Source organism: Haematobia irritans, chromosome 5, assembly GCF_050003625.1.
Source record: "Haematobia irritans isolate KBUSLIRL chromosome 5, ASM5000362v1, whole genome shotgun sequence".
Taxonomy (NCBI): Eukaryota; Metazoa; Arthropoda; class Insecta; order Diptera; family Muscidae; genus Haematobia; species Haematobia irritans.
In genome coordinates, this window is record NC_134401.1 from 4338814 (window position 1) to 4358350 (window position 19537).

Genomic DNA, 19537 nt, shown 5'->3' on the forward strand with positions numbered 1-19537 from the left:
GACCAATATCGTTTGGACGATGTTTCAGTTTGCTAATATTAATTAATCGATTTTCAGAACCTCATTGAAAAAAAAAATCTAAAAAATTTGAGACTAATTCTTTAAATTCTAAAAAGACTAATGATATAAATAAATAATGGGGAAATAATAATATGAACTATTACTTCAAATCAGGTAGTGGTTTTAAAAACTCTTTTTGGTAGACTAATGGGTGTTGACCTGCTCCTAGAGAAACTCCTAATTACAAACTTGACTTACATAAGTATTATTTTTATAAATATTTCAACGTAATATATGAAGAGGCGTCACATCTACCGCAACATGAGTATGATTGTTCTAAAATTGCATATATGTATACATTGATCTACAGATAAAATTACAAATACATTACAGTTGTATAGAACTCATATACAAATAACATACAAAAAAAAAAACTATATAATGTACTATATGTTGTATATTCATATAAATAAATAGATTTATTGTTAATTAAAACCTTTTAAGGTAACATTACCAGAACCGATACTTACGTAAAGTATTACAACAAAATTCATTAGTTGTTGATTTGTTGAGCATTGACATTATTATTGTTGTTTTTATTTGTAATTCACAAATAGCTTGTGAGCCGATATTAGAGATAGAAACATTTAATTGTGTTTTGTGTTTTTTTTGTAGTCTGTATAATGACGTTTTAGGCTTTTCAATGACGATCGAAAGTCCAAACGATTGAACAAACTAAATGTTCTGATTTCAAGTTTTTGTTGTGTGGGAAATTTTGTAATGATGCTCGTATAATTAAATGCGACTGATATGCTTCGTAATTACGTTGTAAAATACCCTTTTTTTTTAATGAAATGTAGCAATTTTTCTGATAGACAGAATAAAAAATTGATAGATTAAATAAAAATAAAAACTAGTGGCAGAAATTTAATTCAAAAAGATGATGGTTTGAATTATTCATATGTTTTTTTTTTTTTTTTGATATTATTCATATTAAAGAAAATGTTTCAAATACAATGATTTCTATCTATTGTTTTTCTTAATTCGTCATACTTAGTTTACGTCCGTTTTGTCGTCATTTCTAGCGATAACTGCATTTTGGAATGCTTCATTCTATTTCCAGTTAAAATCCGATATTTGTTTTGTTATCATTTAAAGACTTTTGGTTGTTGACAAATATGAATTGCATTTGCCTAGTGTTCCCCACACTTGGTCGGTTTGTTTTCTAAAACATCGTACCTACAGTTCGGTTGGAAATTATAAGAACTTTGGTAATTTTTCATTCAACTGGCGAAAACTTCTAACTCAATTTCATTGAAAGTTGTAAAGCTAAATATAACCTCATAGAAAATGTCTACTAATAGTATCAAACAATGAATACTATATTCAGCTGACACATTAGCGCTATTTATTAGCTATAACAAGAGTAATTTTTTAATAGCAGAAAATATTGAAATTTTTTTGGTTTGAAGGCAAGTCAATATATTAATTAGAAAAAAATTTAGAAAAATATGATATAAATGGGATATATAATTTACATTTATTCCTAAAGGTTAATAATAAGTAGCGTTGCGTTTTTCGTGCTCTTATCCCCAAATTGGGACGATTTTGACGCCAAAAATCCCCAACTTAACTCTTTCACTACCGAAATAAACCTAATGTTAAAAACTTTTATTTTTCGTCTGCTCTTACTTGTACTAACAGCATGTTGAAACCTACCTCAATTACTTCAAGAGCTATATGAGTTTGTTCTGAAAATTTGATTCTTGGATTGTGACCAAATGTCATTACGAAAATAAGCGCTATTTGGTCTATAATATTTTTCAAAGTGTGAGAAAAAATACCAAAAAAGAACCCGAAAAAGTATCAGCTATAGTTTTTGTATAAATGCCCATTTACTAGAAACATACAGTAGAAAAATTGTCTCAAATTTTCGTATTTTTCGTTTATTGTTAAAGAAGTTTATAAAAATGTGTTTTAGACCTCACCAATATGGACCATATACTTTAAAATAACATCGAGAAAGAAATCGAAACTAAGCGGGAAAATAGAATTTGGTGTCTTTTTCGAATGTCCTTCTAAGTGGACATCGGTAGAGAAAGGGTTAATAGAAATAAAATTAAGACAACATTTTCTGTAGAAAAAAAAAACAGAAATAAAATTTAGTTACACGATAGGACAGGACTTGAACACATTCCAAAGGACACGTCCTGGAACAACTTAGTAGGACTACCCCATAGCCACCGTGGTGCAATGGTTAGCATGCCCGCCTTGCATACACAAGGTCGTGGGTTCGATTCCTGCTTCCACCGAACACCAAAAAGTTTTTCAGCGGTGGATTATCCCACCTCAGTAATGCTGGTGCCATTTCTGAGGGTTTCAAAGCTTATCTAAGTGGTTTCACTGCAATGTGGAACGCCGTTCGGACTCGGCTATAAAAAGGAGTCCCTACGAAATGATTTCACAATTGAAAGTCTTAGCCAAGCTGAGTAAAATTATAAATTAGCTCTTGGGTCTTAAAAGTAAAATCTTGTGTCCGTTTCTAGCACAAATGTTACATTTGTACCCTATTGTCTTCCGTGGAATAAAGAAAAGCTGCACTCAAAAAAAAGTTGACCTAAGAAAAAGTTAACCAAAGCCAATTAATTCTAGTTTAGCTCACGTAATTATTATATTTTAAAAAAAGTTTTCTTGACTTTAATATTTTTTCGTACGTTATTTAAATTAACTAAAAAAGAGGAAAAAATTATACACGAATGAAGCACAAAGATATACTAAATCCGTGCCTCCCACCAAATAGTTCAGAATTTCTTAAAATTTTACCAATAATGCGTCCATCATAAACTTTGTATGACACTAAAGACTTTTTGCAATTTTTAACTCAAATTTTTTCCTTCAAACTACGAAATTTTCTTTACGTCTAATAAATTCACCAATATTTTCCTTCCTTAAATGTTGACAATTCGCTGTGCTCCTTTATTAATAATGTTGAAGTAAAAAGAATTTAATGTAAAGCATTACTGTAAACCGCATTTATTATAATGAACCTATTTCGGAAAAATCTCCAAAAAACTCCCCAAGTTCCCATCTCAAAAATTTCGACCCCATCCACGAACAAATATCCCCAATTTGGGGGGGGGGGAATCGCCAATACTGCCAACACTGCAACTAAGTTTGCCTGAAGGACGTTCGGGGCCGACTTATCATACCTTTCAATGCTCTCCATACTAATGCCTATCTCAAACGATGTAATTTTTTTATGAAATCGGTTACTTAATATGGTTAATGTGGGAACTATATCACAATCTTACCCGGTTTGGGGAATATTTCACAGGTTTAAGAATATTTCTCCATGTTTGGGAAAATCGGGCAATACATATATATGGGATCTGTGTCTAAATCTGAACCGATTGCTAGTTTGTTTATCGGTCGGTATGGTATTCTTACCCAAATATTTCAACTTGAAATCGGTCCAATATACATACTAACTTTGAGTAATTCAAAGTTTTTTTTTCAATTGTTTTCTGATTGAAGAGTGAGAAAGTAAAGAACAGGAAAAAAAGTAGTTCAAATTACAAACTGTTATTTCTCTATATAGGTGGATATAAGGTTCGAGTTTAGCCGCTAAAATCGTAATTTTTTCACCATTACTTTTCTTTAATAATCCATTTTAAGGAATACAAACTTTGTGAAAATTTGCTTTGGGCTATTCCCCATCAAGTTATAATAAAAATTTGCAACAAATATGTATAATTTTATGCCTTTTTTACTAATTTAGCTTTCACTTTAGCGCCAAAACTCGAACTTAATACACACCTTAAATATTTAACAAAACAAGGCAAAAAATATCTATGTTTATAAACTATTGCACATTTGTCCAACACTTTTGCTCTTTAGTGTGCTTCGTAATGATAGTGTATGTGAATGCACATTTGATAAATACGACGCGTTAATCATATCTTAAATAGGCTATATGCTATACATATCAATGAAATATATATGTATGGATGGATGTACAATGGTTTATTTATTATATTTCGTATCTTGGGAATGGGAATTATAATGCATTTGTGTTTATTTTATATATACATTCAATGTATTTGTAAATTTATGTATATAGGTTACGGGTTAATGCATTCCGTAATATGTAATGATAAGCTAACGATGTAGTAAATGAAAGAACAACTTCGATCCCAAACAATAGGGGTGGGTGAGTTATTCATGCCAAAGGTCTTTGGGTCGGTTGGGTCTTACTAGCTCCCGTAAGAGGTTTTTTGTATTAATTCCATTGGACGCTTAACACTCATCATCTATTAATCCTAACTATTGAGTGTTTATGATACAGGTGAGAATAATATCTTTTAAGGCAATTTTCCCACCAAGTGTAAAAAAACGAACTAAAATGTTATTTCACATAAGATTATTTGTTTTAAAAAACTTGTAAGGTATATTTTGTTCCAAGCATTTTCAAGACGATGCTTAGCAGCACCAAAACTCCAGGTGATATTGGAATAATGTTGTTTTATTTGCTTTCGACGCCAATAGACACATAAACACTTACAAGGTGTCAAACAATATGGGAGCTAATATTCACCGCAGGATCGATGTTAGTTTTACTACTACTTGGGTTTGCAATTACTGTGGCACCTTTGATTTTAAAGCAATTCTCTTATTTAGGTTAATAGCACTGCGTATGATATTTTTAATGGCTTATTTGGGTTGGAGAAAATGTAGAATACGCGATAGAAATATGGAATTGTCGATAGAAATTCATATTTCATTTATGCAATTAAAGTGAATGATATGGTTTATTTTATAGGCTTCCATATATACACTGAAAATGAAGAAACTCATCCATAAACTAAATTTATACAAATTGTCGATGCTGCATTCATCACATGGCGTCAACATTACTGAAGGCTGAGGGCCCATCACTAAAGAAATGCTAACAGTAATAGTAAAATTAAGTCATTTCTTTGAAGATTTTATCACAGATTTATGTTAGAAGTTGCCGAGAGATATTGCAAGCCAATACTAGCAATTTTTCCGACTTGTCATTTGTACTCAGCTAAGAGGCAGAGGCTCTTAATCTTTCAACTTTGTATAGTATCGAGAAGCACAGTTTGATATGTATGAAAGAAATACATCAACTGCGACATACACGCAGAAAAGGAATATGATCACCTCAAACATGTTTCAAGAGCAAAATGTTATTTTTGTGTGGTGACCATGTAACATGTTTGTCACTAAAATGTTATTTTCTCGTCAAATATAACCTGCTTGCCGTAATCAGATACATGATTTCCGAGAAAATAACATGGTTGCGAAAACCATGTTACATGGTCACCACCCAAAAATAACATTTTGCTCTTAAAACATGTTTGAGGTGATCATATTCCTTCTCTGGGTGTACATATAGTCGGTAGTTTCTATCAAAAGCTGTGGCCATTATCTAATGAAACCTAAAGGGTAATTTATAAGGAATTAAAAAACTAATTTTGGTGACTGGCACGTTTAATCTCAGAGGAGAAAGTCAAATATCATCAACTTTCCCTTAAAAGTAAAATTGGATTGGGTTCAGAATTCTTAGATGGAGCCATTCTGTTAGCAGAGGCCAAACCAAAATCAAATCAAGTTAAATCCAAGGTTTACTTAGTAAATAGGCGTATTTTGAATATGAGTCCCAAAGAAAAACTTTTAACGAGCGGTTAATTCATAGTTGTCAAATGATTCCGGAAGACTATTGTTTTATGTGTAATAGGCTAGACCACATGTTTGTATAGCAATTGATTTTGGAATTTTTTACTTTTCATTCAGTATATTTATTTTCGATTAAATTAGGACAGGATGTCTGATGATTACAAGTTGGAAATATTGCAAGAAGGCGGAAAGCTCTTGGATATTTGTTGCATCAATAACATGTAAATTTATTCCATTTGAATCTTATAAATTTGTTTCGTAGTTTGCATTGATGGATGCAAAACAAGTGTTTTTGTTTTCATTCCCAATATGTCTGGCTAGTAATCAAAGTTCAGTATCCATTGCTCTATGTTTTTGTTTTGTGGTACAAAACAGGAAAATAATAATAATAAATGTTGTTGTATAAACTATGTATTTACAATATTTTATGTGCGGGTGTTAATGGAGATGCCTCGACTGGCTGGTGTTGCGATTACAATGAATGCAGTATGAACGAACATTCGCTCGTTGCGGCATCAGCCAACACACTGAGACGTATGCAATTAATTTCAGCTGTAGGAGACAGTGGTGTTAATAACAAATATGTTAGAGATATTCTAACAATTAAGAGGCTCAATGGAATAGTTACGAAATGAACAAATGCTAATTTTTACATTCAAATTTCAAATTTTAGACGAATCGATTTAATACACTGATTTAATACAATCGAAAAAACGAAAATTGTTGGTGATAAAAGTATGAAATTTTCGAAGAAATTAAAAAAAAAACTAAACGTTTTCGGAACATGTTTTCCAAAGGCTTTTTTCTTTGTGTATTTGCAAAGCGTAATTTTATATGAGAAAAAGAGAGATCTATGCAAGCTGCGGTATATCTGTGGTTTAAAACCCTATGTGACCCTGTAGCAATGTAAGGGGGAACTACTTTTGAACCATTGTGTCTCTATAACAAAACCTGGGGAAGGTTATTTGACTAGGAAATGTTGACACTGGCTAGATGGAAAGTATGATCTGTTTTGGTGATAGCAATTTCATTAATCAAATAAATAACGAAAATAGCATGAATTGAGGGAGAATAAAAATCGACGGGTTTGAAGGTTGTGGTTTTGACGATTGGGTTATTTTTATAATTTATTATGATTTTTTTTTATCAAACGTATCAGGGAGTGGTAGTTTTTTCGAAAACGAATTTTTTAAATATTTCCATTATTAACAAATGAACCCAAATACTACACATTAAATGAAATTCTAAAGAGACAAAAAATACATTGGTTTGAATAAAATGTTGTTTTGGAGAAAACAATTTTTTAGGCGCGTATATGCCACTGTATCCTTCTTTATAAAACAAACACTTGCAAGAAAAATTGCCTACACACATATAGAGACATAATTCTATAATTATGGATTCAACACGAACAATTCTCATAATTCAATTACGCCATCCCACGTATATTTAAGATAAATTGTTTGTGAAATTATGTTTAGGATTGAAAAATGTTCCCAGGCAAAAATATAATTTTCATTTGCCTTAAAATTATGTATCTTTTTTTGTAATGGTTTGCAACTTGTTGCTGATTTTCATTTAGTTACTTGTCATTTATAACATTTCATTTGCTATTGATGTTTGTCCACTATTGTTGCTATCATCAGTGTCCGCATTTTTTTCCTGCCATATCCTTGTATAGTACTTCTTTCTTTGTAACCATGGTAAAATTTGGTTGACACGACAACCTTTTTATGTGGTCGCAATTGGGTTATAAACTCACTGACCACTCACCTCTTTTCAGTCATTGTCGAATTTCACTTGAGAATTTATGAATATTCTTTTTCAACGTTGCGTTGCTAGAATACCCAAATTTTGCTAATTTCCAAAAATAGGTGTCCGACACTTATTTGCGCTTCGAAAATCCGCGCCTGTGTGTGAATGAATGGGTTCTCTTGAGACCCCTGCAAAATAAAATATAAAGTGATTTTTGTGATTACGTATTTGTGCATACATATGTGAAGCTTCTTGGCCTCATGCAACATCAAAACATATTCCCGTCCTCCTCACCCATCTACTACTACATCAAGTAAGTGCTAGAAATCTCAATTTCGTGTCATTTTTTTTGGCAACAAATTTTTCTTTAGTTTGGATTTTGATCTAGATTTTGTTGTATTCAATAACTCTGTCTATGCCATTTGTTAGCCAGTTGCCGGCGTTCGTCTTTATACGCCGCAATGGTTTCGCATATTAATTCGATGAGAAATGCATTTAATTAGGCATTCAACAATGCATTACTTTCTTCACGAGAGGTTGTTTGTATAGAAATGCAAAATGATGACAAGAAATTGTTCTGTTCGTAGATGTGTGTGAATTTGTTCACATTTTGTTGTTCATATTATTATTGTTATTTATTAGAACTTCACAAGAAATGTGCATAAGATTTTGGCGACAGCAACAATATTTCACACCAGACAAATTCACATGAAAGTATTAAACTTATATATATACGTACGTCCAAAGTAGGACATCTATATGATTGAAGCTTTTTCATGTATTTTCGCTAAATAAAAATGTGTGATATTTCAGTAAAATTAAAATAAAGTACGTTTTCTTTGATTAAACTCGTACGAAGGTGATGCGATAAGAACTTAGACTACGGACCAAAGTATAAACATTTTGGGAATGGTGCCTATTGTTCTTCTCTATTCACGCAAAGAATCAAACGTTACAAAAACGGGTGTCACGAACACGGTTTCCACATTTGGCAGAATTTTACGAAAATTTGTCGATTTTGTACTGTTTGATAGATTGGTAGAATTCTTGATGTTTTGGTAGAAATAAAATTTTGACAAAGTTTTCTATAGAAACGATATTTTATAAAATTTCCTATAGAAATGAAATTTGACAAACGTTTCCATAGACGCTTGCGACAGTTAGTAGAATTCTACCAAAATTTTTTACTGTATGGCAAATTGGTAGAGTTCTTGTTTTGGTAGTTTTTACAAAATAATCCTCTCCAACTAAGAGGTACTTCACAAATTTTTAATAGAAATAACATTTAGACAAAATTTCCTAGAGAAATGAAAATTTGACAAAATTTCCTAGAGAAACGAAAATTTGACAAAATTTCCTATAGAAATTAAATTTTGACAAAATTTCCTAAAGAAATGAAATTTTGACAAAATTTTCATATAAAAATGAAATTTTGAAAAAATTTTCATATAAAAATGAAATTTTGAAAAAATTTTCATATAAAAATGACATTTTGACAAAATTTTCATATAGAAATGAAATTTTGAAAAGATTTCCTATAGAAGTGAAATTTTGACAAAATTTCCTAGAGAAATGAAATTTTGACAAAATTTCCTAGAGAAATGAAATTTTGACAAAATTTTCTAGGGAAATGAAATTTTGACAAAATTTCCTAGAGAAATGAAATTTTGACAAAATTTCCTAGAGAAATGAAATTTTGACAAAATTTCCTAGAGAAATGAAATTTTGACAAAATTTCCTAGAGAAATGAAATTTTGACAAAATTTCCTAGAGAAATGAAATTTTGATAATATTTAATGTAGAAATGACATTTTGACAAAATTCTCTAAAGAAATGAAGTTTTGACAAAATTTCCTAGAGACATGAAATTTTGACAAAATTTTCATATAAAAATGAAATTTTGACAAAATTTTCATATAGAAATGAAATTTTGACAAAATTTTCATATAAAAATGAAATTTTGACAAAATTTTCATATAGAAATGAAATTTTGACAAAATTTCCTAGAGAAATGAAATTTTGATAATATTTAATATAGAAATGAAATTTTGACAAAATTTCCTAGAGAAATGAAATTATGATAATATTTAATATAGAAATGAAATGTTTTGTTTTTTGCAATTCCGAGCCAAAGTAGCGGAGAATTGAAGTAAGGATACCTTTAAGACACAATTCTCTTTTAAATGTAAGTCTTGCGTACTTGATTCTAGAAATGAAATTTTGACAAAATTTCCTAGAGAAATGAAATTTTGACAATATTTTATATTGAAATGAAATATTTTGTTTTTTGTGATTCCGAGCCAAAGAAGCGGAGAATTGATGTAAGGATACCTTTAAGACACAATTCTCTAATAAATTTAAGTTTTGCGTACTTAGTTCTAGGAGACAAATTTTAATTGATTGTTTTTTCAGCTTTTTTTCTACATGTGCTATCAAAGTCCCTTAAAAATCTGTTAACGACAACTTAAATTTCCAAATTCACCACCGATTTGAAGTAGTAATTATGCTATGTTTCAAGTACAAAACATCTTTGAAATGAAGTATTGAAAAACTTGTCATATTCTTTAACGCTTTTTTGCTTTATAGTCAAGATGCAAAACAACAACAAATTTAAAGACAATTACATTAATTTTGAAAAATTTTGCAGAATTATTAAAGCCAAGTTTACCTTAGTCAAAGAAAATTTTCTTTCATGTTAAGGCACCCATTTTTAAATCAAATCACTTAATTGTAAGGATAAAATGACTTCATTGAAATGTTTATCGACGTTTGGACAAGGAAATAAACTTTATATCAGAGAATTGCGTCTTCTATGCTAAGCAAAATTCGCATTCGTATTTTAAGGACATGAAATCTTTGGTCTCACGACAATATTTTTTTTTCAGTGTGTGTGTACCGGGACAGACATGATTATGTTTAAATATTCGTTTACAGTGATGTTTGTCTCTAACGAGTTTTATTAAAATAAATGGCGACAATAGTTTAGATGACCACAACGTAGTTGCGTAGCAAAGTATTACTATTTTTTGGGTACTGTATGTATTTTTCAGAACGATGAATGAGCTAATTGATTGATGAGATGAAACAATAGCAAATACTATACGAAAATAAATGCGTTGCTTCGCAAATGCGTTTATAAATTTTCTTTTTTAGTCAATGACCAGAACATTTAGTCACCAATTGTATTATACGCAAGCTCTCTCAACACAAAATTAATTAACCCAGACATTTGATGTATATTTCTTCTTCGCTCCTTGTGAAAAAAAGGCCACGACTTGCAAACGTTTCTGTTTTTGGCGTCGAAACACGTTGTCTTCCTCTTTTGATGTTGAGTGCACATTCGTTTTCTTCTAAACTCTAATTCTAGATAAAACAAATGCCCAAAGTGATCATCAACATTGACGCAGCGTAAATGTCCCTTAAAAAAACTTTCGAATTTACTGAAGGCGGTATTGGCGCTTTATTTGCAGCTATACTTCGCATACGTGTGCCTGTTGCCACCGTTTTCGTCGTGTGACCAATGAAATTGTGACTCATGCGGTGGCTGCATCATATGACTTCAGCTGCCCATCAACTTAATTTAATTAAATTGAAAAATAAAATTCAAACGGAAAATTTGAAGAAACGGAAAAAGAGAAGACCCTAACGAGATCTATAGCAAAACATATCAAAGGAAACTTCTTCAAAACGTATCAGAAAGAAGACAAACAAAAAGCCAAAGATATTTTTATAAAATAAAAAAAGAAAAACAAGCCAAATAATTATACACCCTTAACCAAAGTCTGACCAAGTTAAACTGAAAAAAGTCAAGAAAAAGATATAAAAATTATTTTTATAATTTTTCTAAGTAGATTAATTTTAATTATTAATGCCTTAAATATGTCGGGAATATTTCGCAGTAATTCCACATCCAGTCCTAATACTCACGAATCAACGCCCAATAAACGTTTTTCCTTCAGTGCATTTTGGTAAGAAATTAATTTTTTTACATATTTTTAAATTTTATAATAATACTTTTCATTATTAGAAGTAAAATGCATGACAAACTATTTTCCAGCCGTTTTTCTGATATTAAGGATAATATCTTTAAAATAAAGAAAAGTTTATTAAAAGAAAGTGTATAATCTTAATTTTTCATTATTTTTTCCATTGAAATCGTACATTATGGCCACTGTGTAATATAGGACCCATACAAATTAATTTGCTTTTTGGAAATTTTCAAAAAGGATCAAAAATCGTATAGTCGAATTTGAAGTCAACATCGTTTTTATACCCTGTGTCACACTAGGGAACAGGGTATTATAAATTAGTGCATATAATTGCGAAACCCAGAAGACAGGCACATAGTGTCTTTGGCAATAATGCTTAAGGCCCATGAGTCGATCTAGCCATGTCCGTTTGTCCGTCCGTCTGTCTGTGAACACATTTTTGTGATCAAAATGTAGGTCGCAGTTTTAGTCCAATCGGATTTAAATTTGGTACAGGTATGGATTTTGGGTCAGAATAGAACTCTATTGATTTTGGATCGATTAAGATTTAGATATAGCTCCCGTATATATCTTTCGCCCGATATGATCTTATATGGCCCTAGAAGCGAGAGTTTTACTCCCATGTACATGAAATTTTGTACAGAGAGTAGAATAAACATTCTGACTATGCATGCCATATTTGGTTGAAATTGGTTGAATTGGCCCTGGAAGCCAGAGTTTTACTCCGATGTACGTGAAATTCCGCACAGGACGTAGAATAAACATTGTGACAAAGCATGCCAAATTCGGTTGAAAATGGTTCAAATTTAGATATAGCTCCCGTATGCACTTGCATGATCACAGAGTCCAAAGTTTTACTCCGATTTATGTGAAATTTTGTGCAGGGTGTAGAATTATCATTTTTACTATGCGTGCCGGATTTGGTTGAAATCGGTTTGGATTTAGATATAGCTCCCGTATGTCTACAGATTTGGTAGAGGTCTAAAAACTTTTCCGAATCGTTTCAGATTTAAATATATGTATGTAATATGTAGTATTTGAAGGACTTTAAGTTGTATCGAAAATGTAGATCTACAAAGTGGTGTAGGGTAGGTTAGGCGGCAGTCCGATGTATCAGGCTCACTTAGACTATTCAGTCCATTGTGATACCACATTGGTGAACTTCTCTCTTATCACTGAGTGCTGCCCGATTCCATGTTAAGCTCAATGACCAGGGACCTCCTTTTTATAGCCGAGTCCGAACGGCGTTGCACATTGCAGTGAAACCACTTAGAGAAGCTTTGAAACCCTCAGAAATGTCACCAGCATTACTGATAATCCACCGCTGAAAAACTTGTTGGTGTTCGGTCGAAGCAGGAATCGAACCCACGACCAGAGATGGTCCAAGTAGCAATTTGTTGGGTTTTCTACTGTCAAAAAGTTGTAAACGTCGAAAACGTCATATACCTGTATAAAAGGTAAAAAACGTAATAAATGTCAAAAACGCCTACAGGACCCTTAGATTTGATTAAAAAAAACTATTTTTAGTATCCTAAGCCATGAAAAAGTCATATTGAAGTATTTTAGATTTTTTATAATAATATTTTGAAATTTTTATTCAAACGAAATTTGCACGATTCGCTGGCATAAACATTTGAATGCAACTCGTTTTCATTGTTGTGGCACAGATTTAGGTACAACGTGTGGGCAGGCAAAATACCAACCACGCATATTTAATTTTTTTAATAATCATTCTCAAATCAAGTAAGACATAAATGGTTCTAATAAACGTACTGTACAAAAAAATATATTTTTGACAAAAACTAAGTATTTTACGAAGGTTAGCATTTTCTTTTTTATAATGAAAAGTCATTCATAAATACAAAAATTAAAAAAAAGTACGAAATAAACGGTTCTAAAAAAGCATTCAATAGAAATTCGTATATTGTCAAAAACTAAGTATTTTACGAAGGTTTACGACGTTTTTGACGTATGGTAAAATACGTCGTAAATGTATGTCAAATACCTTACAGTTTACGACAGACCATCTCTGCCCACGACCTTGTGTATGCAAGGCGGCCATGTTAACCATTGCATCACGGTGGCTCCCATATATTATAGTCGGCCCCACCCGACTTTAGACTTTCTTTACTTGTTATTTTTTTTAAAGTGTTATAAATAAAATGTTTATATTTCCATACGTGGGTGATCCGCTAAGTACATAACCTACAACTCGATGCATTCTTAATATCGTGTAGTACATTCTCTTAAATGGCTACTATCGAAATTTCCGGCAGATCGAGTTACACTGGTAGAGAAAAATTCGTTATATCAATGAAATGTGTCATTAAAATTGAGCCAACGAAACAAATTGGTTAATACAACGAATTTTTTCGTTATTCTTAACGGATTTTATGTTAAGCAATGAAATATTTCGTTCTATTAATGAACATGTTTATTGCTTTAATGAAAATATTCCTTTATATCAATGAAAAAAGTTCGTTGGCTCAATTTTAATGAAATTTTCTTTATGTGTAGTATTATTGTTTTTCAATAGTATAGGTTCTTACTACACCACCCACCTATATATATGTTTTTAATTTTTATCTACAATCTATATATTAAACACATACTCATTTAGTATTCATTTCGAAATTAAAACCTTAAGTATACAGGAAATCATTGAATGTGACAATGCGACAAGACATACCACGGGCTGCTCCTACTTTACACAACATCAAATAAAATGCATTGCTTTTTTTAATTTTCTGCAATATTGTTTTTTGTTTATTTTATGTGTTCTTTTGTTATCATTCATTAAAGACATTCTTCTATGGAGGGCAACAACTTGTAATTTTTACAACGTCCATTATAGACCGCCCAAGCTTTCCAGCCTTGAAGTTTTTTCACATGATGGGCACATTTGACAGATTCCTTTATATCGTCTGTTAGCAATTGTTGGCAATTAATCTGACAAAGATTTGCTGAACTTCTGGTCGGTTTTGATTGACACCAATAACGATCACTCACTTGAAATAGACCAAAATCATTTGACCAATTACCATTTAAACGACCAATAGCGGAGGTATTGAATTTGCTCTCAAATTGTGCAATACAACACCAGATGGGAAGTTCTGATTTTGCAGTTCCCAAACGTAACATTTCGCGGGCCAATTCGCAACATTTCATAATGCGTCCCTTAGTTATTTGAGGAATACTTAAACATAATAAATATAAAATATTTAAACGCATTCTTTCAGTTAAATGATGTTTGATCTTTTTATGGTGATTTTAATAATGTGACTAAAACAGGCTTATACAGCCAAATCGGAATCTGGCTAAGTAAGAGATATTTGTGATCAGTGTTTCTTAAATACCAAGTAACTTAGAATGTAGCTTGTTCCCCACAGCGACAGAATTATCTTCGCAAAATATAAAGATAAAGAAAGACCAAGAAATAAGACCTTTTTTAAGCTTGGTTCTAAAGAAAATATTTTTTACATTTAGAATAGTTTTCTTTGAAATTTGGAAGCAGAATAGTTTTGAAGAAAATCAAATTTTTCTTAAAAAATAGGAACATTAGTTTGAAGAAAACTTCTTCGAACTAACTAGAACATTGCATTGAAAAAATGGAAATGGCTGGAAATTATAATGAAGATTAGTCAATTAAATTTTGTATTCATTAATAATGAGATTTCTGTTACAGTTTTGCCTCAATGTTGACTTGGTCTTAGAACTGTTCTTTACTTCCCTGAAGAATAATGTCTAAAAAATGGAATGTAGTGAAATTTATTAAAATTTACTTCAAGAAAATAAAGCATTCGCACATGTTATGCCTACTTTTTTGGGCATAACATTTGATGTATGAAACATTACTCCATACTTGGCAATGTTTGGGCATCACTGTCTGAATATTATGATGAAAAACGCGTTATAAGTCGTGCTTATAAGCTTAAAATTGCCCATAGTAGTAATGTCAAATACTTCGAATAACCTTTTGAAATGTAACTATGAAATAAACGATGGCTTGTGATTTTAATGAAATCCTTGGAATTAAAGTACCAAACGTTACTTGTGGAAAACTAAATTAAAATTTAACTTTACCATTTTATTTACCATCTTTCTTCGTAATCTTCGCAAAAACTGGCATTTTTAATGGTGGAATTTGTAAGTAAAACAGAAACAAGTTTTGAGAGAACAACACCCTAAAATTTAAGAACAAATAAAACTCGACTGCTTTATTCATATTTCTACTAATAGAGCCAGTGTATATGTAATAAATGTAAATATTCTGATTGCTTTGTCATACATATACACTGAAAAATGTTCATTCAGACTTTTTTCGTTGACGATTTTTTATCATAATGTTATAGATTTTGGTATTTATTGAAAACTCTTCCAATCAACACAAAAAAAGTGAACCCGCCATGAAGTGAAATGTTGGTTTATTTTAGAAAATTTTAAATAAAATAGTTTTCTAATTTAAAAATTCTTAAAATGTCTTTTGCGTTATACGAATTTCAAGACAGGTATAATTTTAGTAAAATTTACTCATTTGAGAGACTTATGAACTCAATTTAAGCGAATATCTCCCATTTTAGGAAAATATTTTTAGTAAAATTGTGTGCTATATGTATTTGTATACAAAATATTTTCTCATTCTTAGTAAAGTAAACAAAAAATATTTAAATAAGGAACATTTGCTGCCATTGGGAAATCAACCAAAAAAGGGCCCCTTTCTTGAGTGTAATGGTCATATTTTTGTATGATTATATGTTGTTGTTGGTAGTGAGTCGGGTAGGTTTAGCTGGACAAGCGAAAAGGTGAAGAGTATCATGTGTCCCTTGGTTACAGATGGGACACACGTCAGAAACTCTGCTATCAATCACTGATAGGTACGAATTGAGGCGGCTGCACTTGCCTGATCTTAATTGGGCTAAAACCACCCTAGCCTGCCGTGGGAGGTCTCTTTCCTCCGGTGCTATGGGCGGTGGTCGGACTCCGAGAACAGGATTAACCTTGTAGCTTCTCACCGCTTCAGCTACAGTATCCTCATGAATTCTGTTCAGACCTGTCTGATATGCTGCCTGATCTAGAGACTCACTTTTGTAACGCTGGATCCCGCGCTCTAGAAGGTGAAGATCAACCCTATCCACAAGATGGTGATTTGTATGACAACTTCGATAGCAACCCAAGAGGTATTGCTTTGACAACATGTAATTGTGTCGACGCACCGGGAAGATCTTGGTCTCCGAGGGGTGTACTTCGGAGACATTCTGTTGGAGTTCTAAGGGCAGCGTTCTGACAGGTCTGGATGTTATTCCACTGCGTGTCGCTTGTTTGAGGTGTCCACACTGGCGCTTTACCACTGACCGGCCAATTGCCTTATAAGTAGTCCGCAAGGTTTCTTTGTCCGCACCCCAAGTGCTGCCGGCAAGTGACTTGAGCACCTTGTTTCTACCGCGGAGCTTGTTACAGATGGCATGGACAGACGACCCAAATAGAAAATTCCACCGAATAACCGTGCGGATGAATTGGGTAACAAGATTTTTTGTTTATGATTAATATTCGTGTGTACACAGATTCAATCACGAAATCAATTTATCCAATTAATTGTTTAATTGAAATTTCTTCAATCACGAAAATGAAGTATCAAGCACAGTTTTAATTGGGCATAAAAAATAATTGATTTCGTTAGCAAATTATAATTAATTTTTCAAGATGATACAATTAAATATTTAATTGATGTTAATTGCAGAACTCAACTAATTTTTATACCGTCGACCATAGGATGGGGGGTATATTAACTTTGTCATTTCGTTTGTAATACATCGAAATATTGCTCTAAGACCCCATAAAGTATATATATTGTGGGTCGTGGTGAAATTCGGAGTCGATCTATGTATGTCCGTTCGTCCGTCTGTTGGTGATAGTATATGGTCTCTAACAACCATGCAAAAATTACTCCATATCGGCCCATCATTATATATAGCCCCCATATAAACCGATCCCCAGATTTGACCTCCGGAGCCTCTTGGAGGAGCAAAATTCTTCCGATCCGGTTGAAATTTGGTACATGGTGTTAGTAGATGATCTCTAACAACCATGCAAACAATGGTCCATATCGGTCCATAATTATATATAGCCTCCATATAAACCGATCCCCAGATTTGAACTCCGGACCCTCTTGGAAGAGCAAATTTCATCCGATCCGCTGAAATTTTGTACATTGTGCTAGTATATGGCCGCTAACAGCCGTGCAAAAATTGGTCTATATCGGTCTAGTGTTATATATAGCCAATCGCCAATCACACAAAAATTGCTCTATATCGCAAAAAAATCTACCAACATTTTATTTCTATAGAAAATTTTGTCAAAATTTCATTACTATAGCAAATGTTGTCAAAATTTTATTTCTATAGAAAATTTTTTTAAAAATTTTATTTCTATAGAAAATATTGTCAAATTTTTATTTCTATAGAAAATTTTGTCAAACTGAATTATATACGTATTTAATCTGCCTTTTTTGTTTTATATATACCCCGTATGGACCAGCTTACAATGTAGAAGACGGTGTTAAGAAGTTTTACGATACCTTGCAATCGGCAAGTGTTACCGCAACCCAAGTAATTCGATTGTGGATGACAGTCTTTAGTAGAAGTTTCTATGCACTCCATGGTGGATGGTACATAAGATTCGGCCTGGCCGAACTTACGCCCGTATATACTTGTTTTCACTTTCTTAACTGACTTAGTAGTTTTCCGAATTTGATTAAAAATTATTTTTTTATTTATTTTTATTATTTCTGAATCATTGACTTAATTGACTAAATGTTTCTGGTTTGATTAAAAAGTTAATTAATTTTTTAATTGAAAAAAAAAAACAGCTCCAATCAACTTTTTAATTTGACATATTTTGGTGATATTTTTTCTGTGTATGTCTCCAAATCAGCTCCCAAAATTTGCTTTCGCGATAATAAGTAGAAATCACTTTGAAGGTACGCTCGATCATGTAAAGAAACTTCATTTAAGAGACATTTGTATTTTCAAACCTCTTTTATTTAAAAAATAAATTATATATTTCGATAAATTTATTGAACATTCGAATATACAAAAATAGTTTTTTTTTATTAAATTTTAATGATTTGTAAGCGAACACTTTATAATAAAACGAATAAGTATTACAAAAAACGAATATTCTTTAACAGTTAGTACTAGAAAATATATCTAAATATAATATATGAAGTGTCTTATAAGACAAAAATAATTTTCGTACACACCCTAATAAACATGCTTGCATATGCAAGTCAAGTTTATATTAAAGAAAAAAACAAAATTTTAGCTTAGCTAAAACATTGTTCAAGTTCAATATCATCGATTACATTGGTGCTGTTGTCACAGAATTCTTTATACACTGTCCATGCTGTCCAACCCTGCTTTTTCTTGATGTATTGGGCACACTTCACGGCTTTTGTGATATCATCTTGTGTAAGATCAATACAATCCACATTGCATTCATTGTAGAAATGGATGTCTGTCTCATTTTGAGGTTTACACCAGAATTTGTCACTTATTTGAAATATACCATAGTCCAATGAGCCATCCAGATTACGTGAACCAATTGCATCGGTATTAAAACGGCTCTCGAATTCCACTATACACAGCCATAAAGGTATTTCTTCTTTGGGTATATCCAATATATACAGTTGACCTGCAAATTCGCAACGTTCTAGACGAAGCGGAAGTGTAGGGTGGCATGTGAAAATCAAAAGAAGTGTCACAACCATCATATACATGCCATATCCACGTGCTGGTAAACTATTGCCATTCATGAAAGTTTTAGAGATGATTAAATGACGAAGGCAACGTTTTAGGTCGTATTTAATATGCATTGCACAAAATAGGCTGATGTTTTTATTATATTTTGTTGAAACCTCCCAGGCAGAGAACGAATAAAGAGTTAAGCGACCAAGAATGGATTAAACACTGTCTGAACACTTGAAAATAAACTATGCTAATAAATTTGTAAATAATTGTATTTGTTGAGACTCATCGCTGTTGCTTCCAATCATTTGGTATAAACAATAGTTTTTTTCTTATAAATCAAACAGCTTT

The 19537-nt window shown here is 31.8% G+C and overlaps 3 protein-coding genes across 6 annotated transcripts in view; 1 reads left to right on the forward strand and 2 right to left on the reverse strand.

The window, feature by feature from the left end:
* The window catches only part of cnn (phosphodiesterase 4D interacting protein centrosomin), a 48350-nt gene that overhangs the window by 8671 nt on the left and 20142 nt on the right, over positions 1–19537 (forward strand). The window contains exon 2 of one of the 4 annotated variants that reach the window (XM_075313427.1): positions 10823–11423. The exons of the other annotated variants lie outside the window; for them this stretch is intronic. Within the exon in view, the coding sequence (XP_075169542.1) occupies positions 11335–11423 (89 nt within the window). The 5' untranslated portion in view covers positions 10823–11334. The remainder of the gene's footprint in view (positions 1–10822; positions 11424–19537) is intronic. 4 annotated transcript variants of the gene reach the window in all.
* On the reverse strand, positions 14179–14698 carry LOC142241647 (lysozyme 1-like). The gene has a single exon (XM_075313431.1). It carries the CDS (start codon positions 14673–14675, stop codon positions 14241–14243), a length of 435 nt encoding a protein of 144 aa, XP_075169546.1. The 5' UTR covers positions 14676–14698; the 3' UTR covers positions 14179–14240.
* Positions 18460–19490, reverse strand: LOC142241646 (lysozyme 1B-like). Its single transcript, XM_075313430.1, has one exon. It carries the CDS (start codon positions 19312–19314, stop codon positions 18766–18768), a length of 549 nt encoding a protein of 182 aa, XP_075169545.1. The 5' UTR covers positions 19315–19490; the 3' UTR covers positions 18460–18765.

Bases quoted from the DNA above. Each gene is read 5' to 3' on its own strand.
- LOC142241647 (XM_075313431.1), bottom strand. From the start codon at position 14,675: ATGCGTTTAAATATTTTATATTTATTATGTTTAAGTATTCCTCAAATA.
- LOC142241646 (XM_075313430.1), bottom strand. From the start codon at position 19,314: ATGCATATTAAATACGACCTAAAACGTTGCCTTCGTCATTTAATCATC.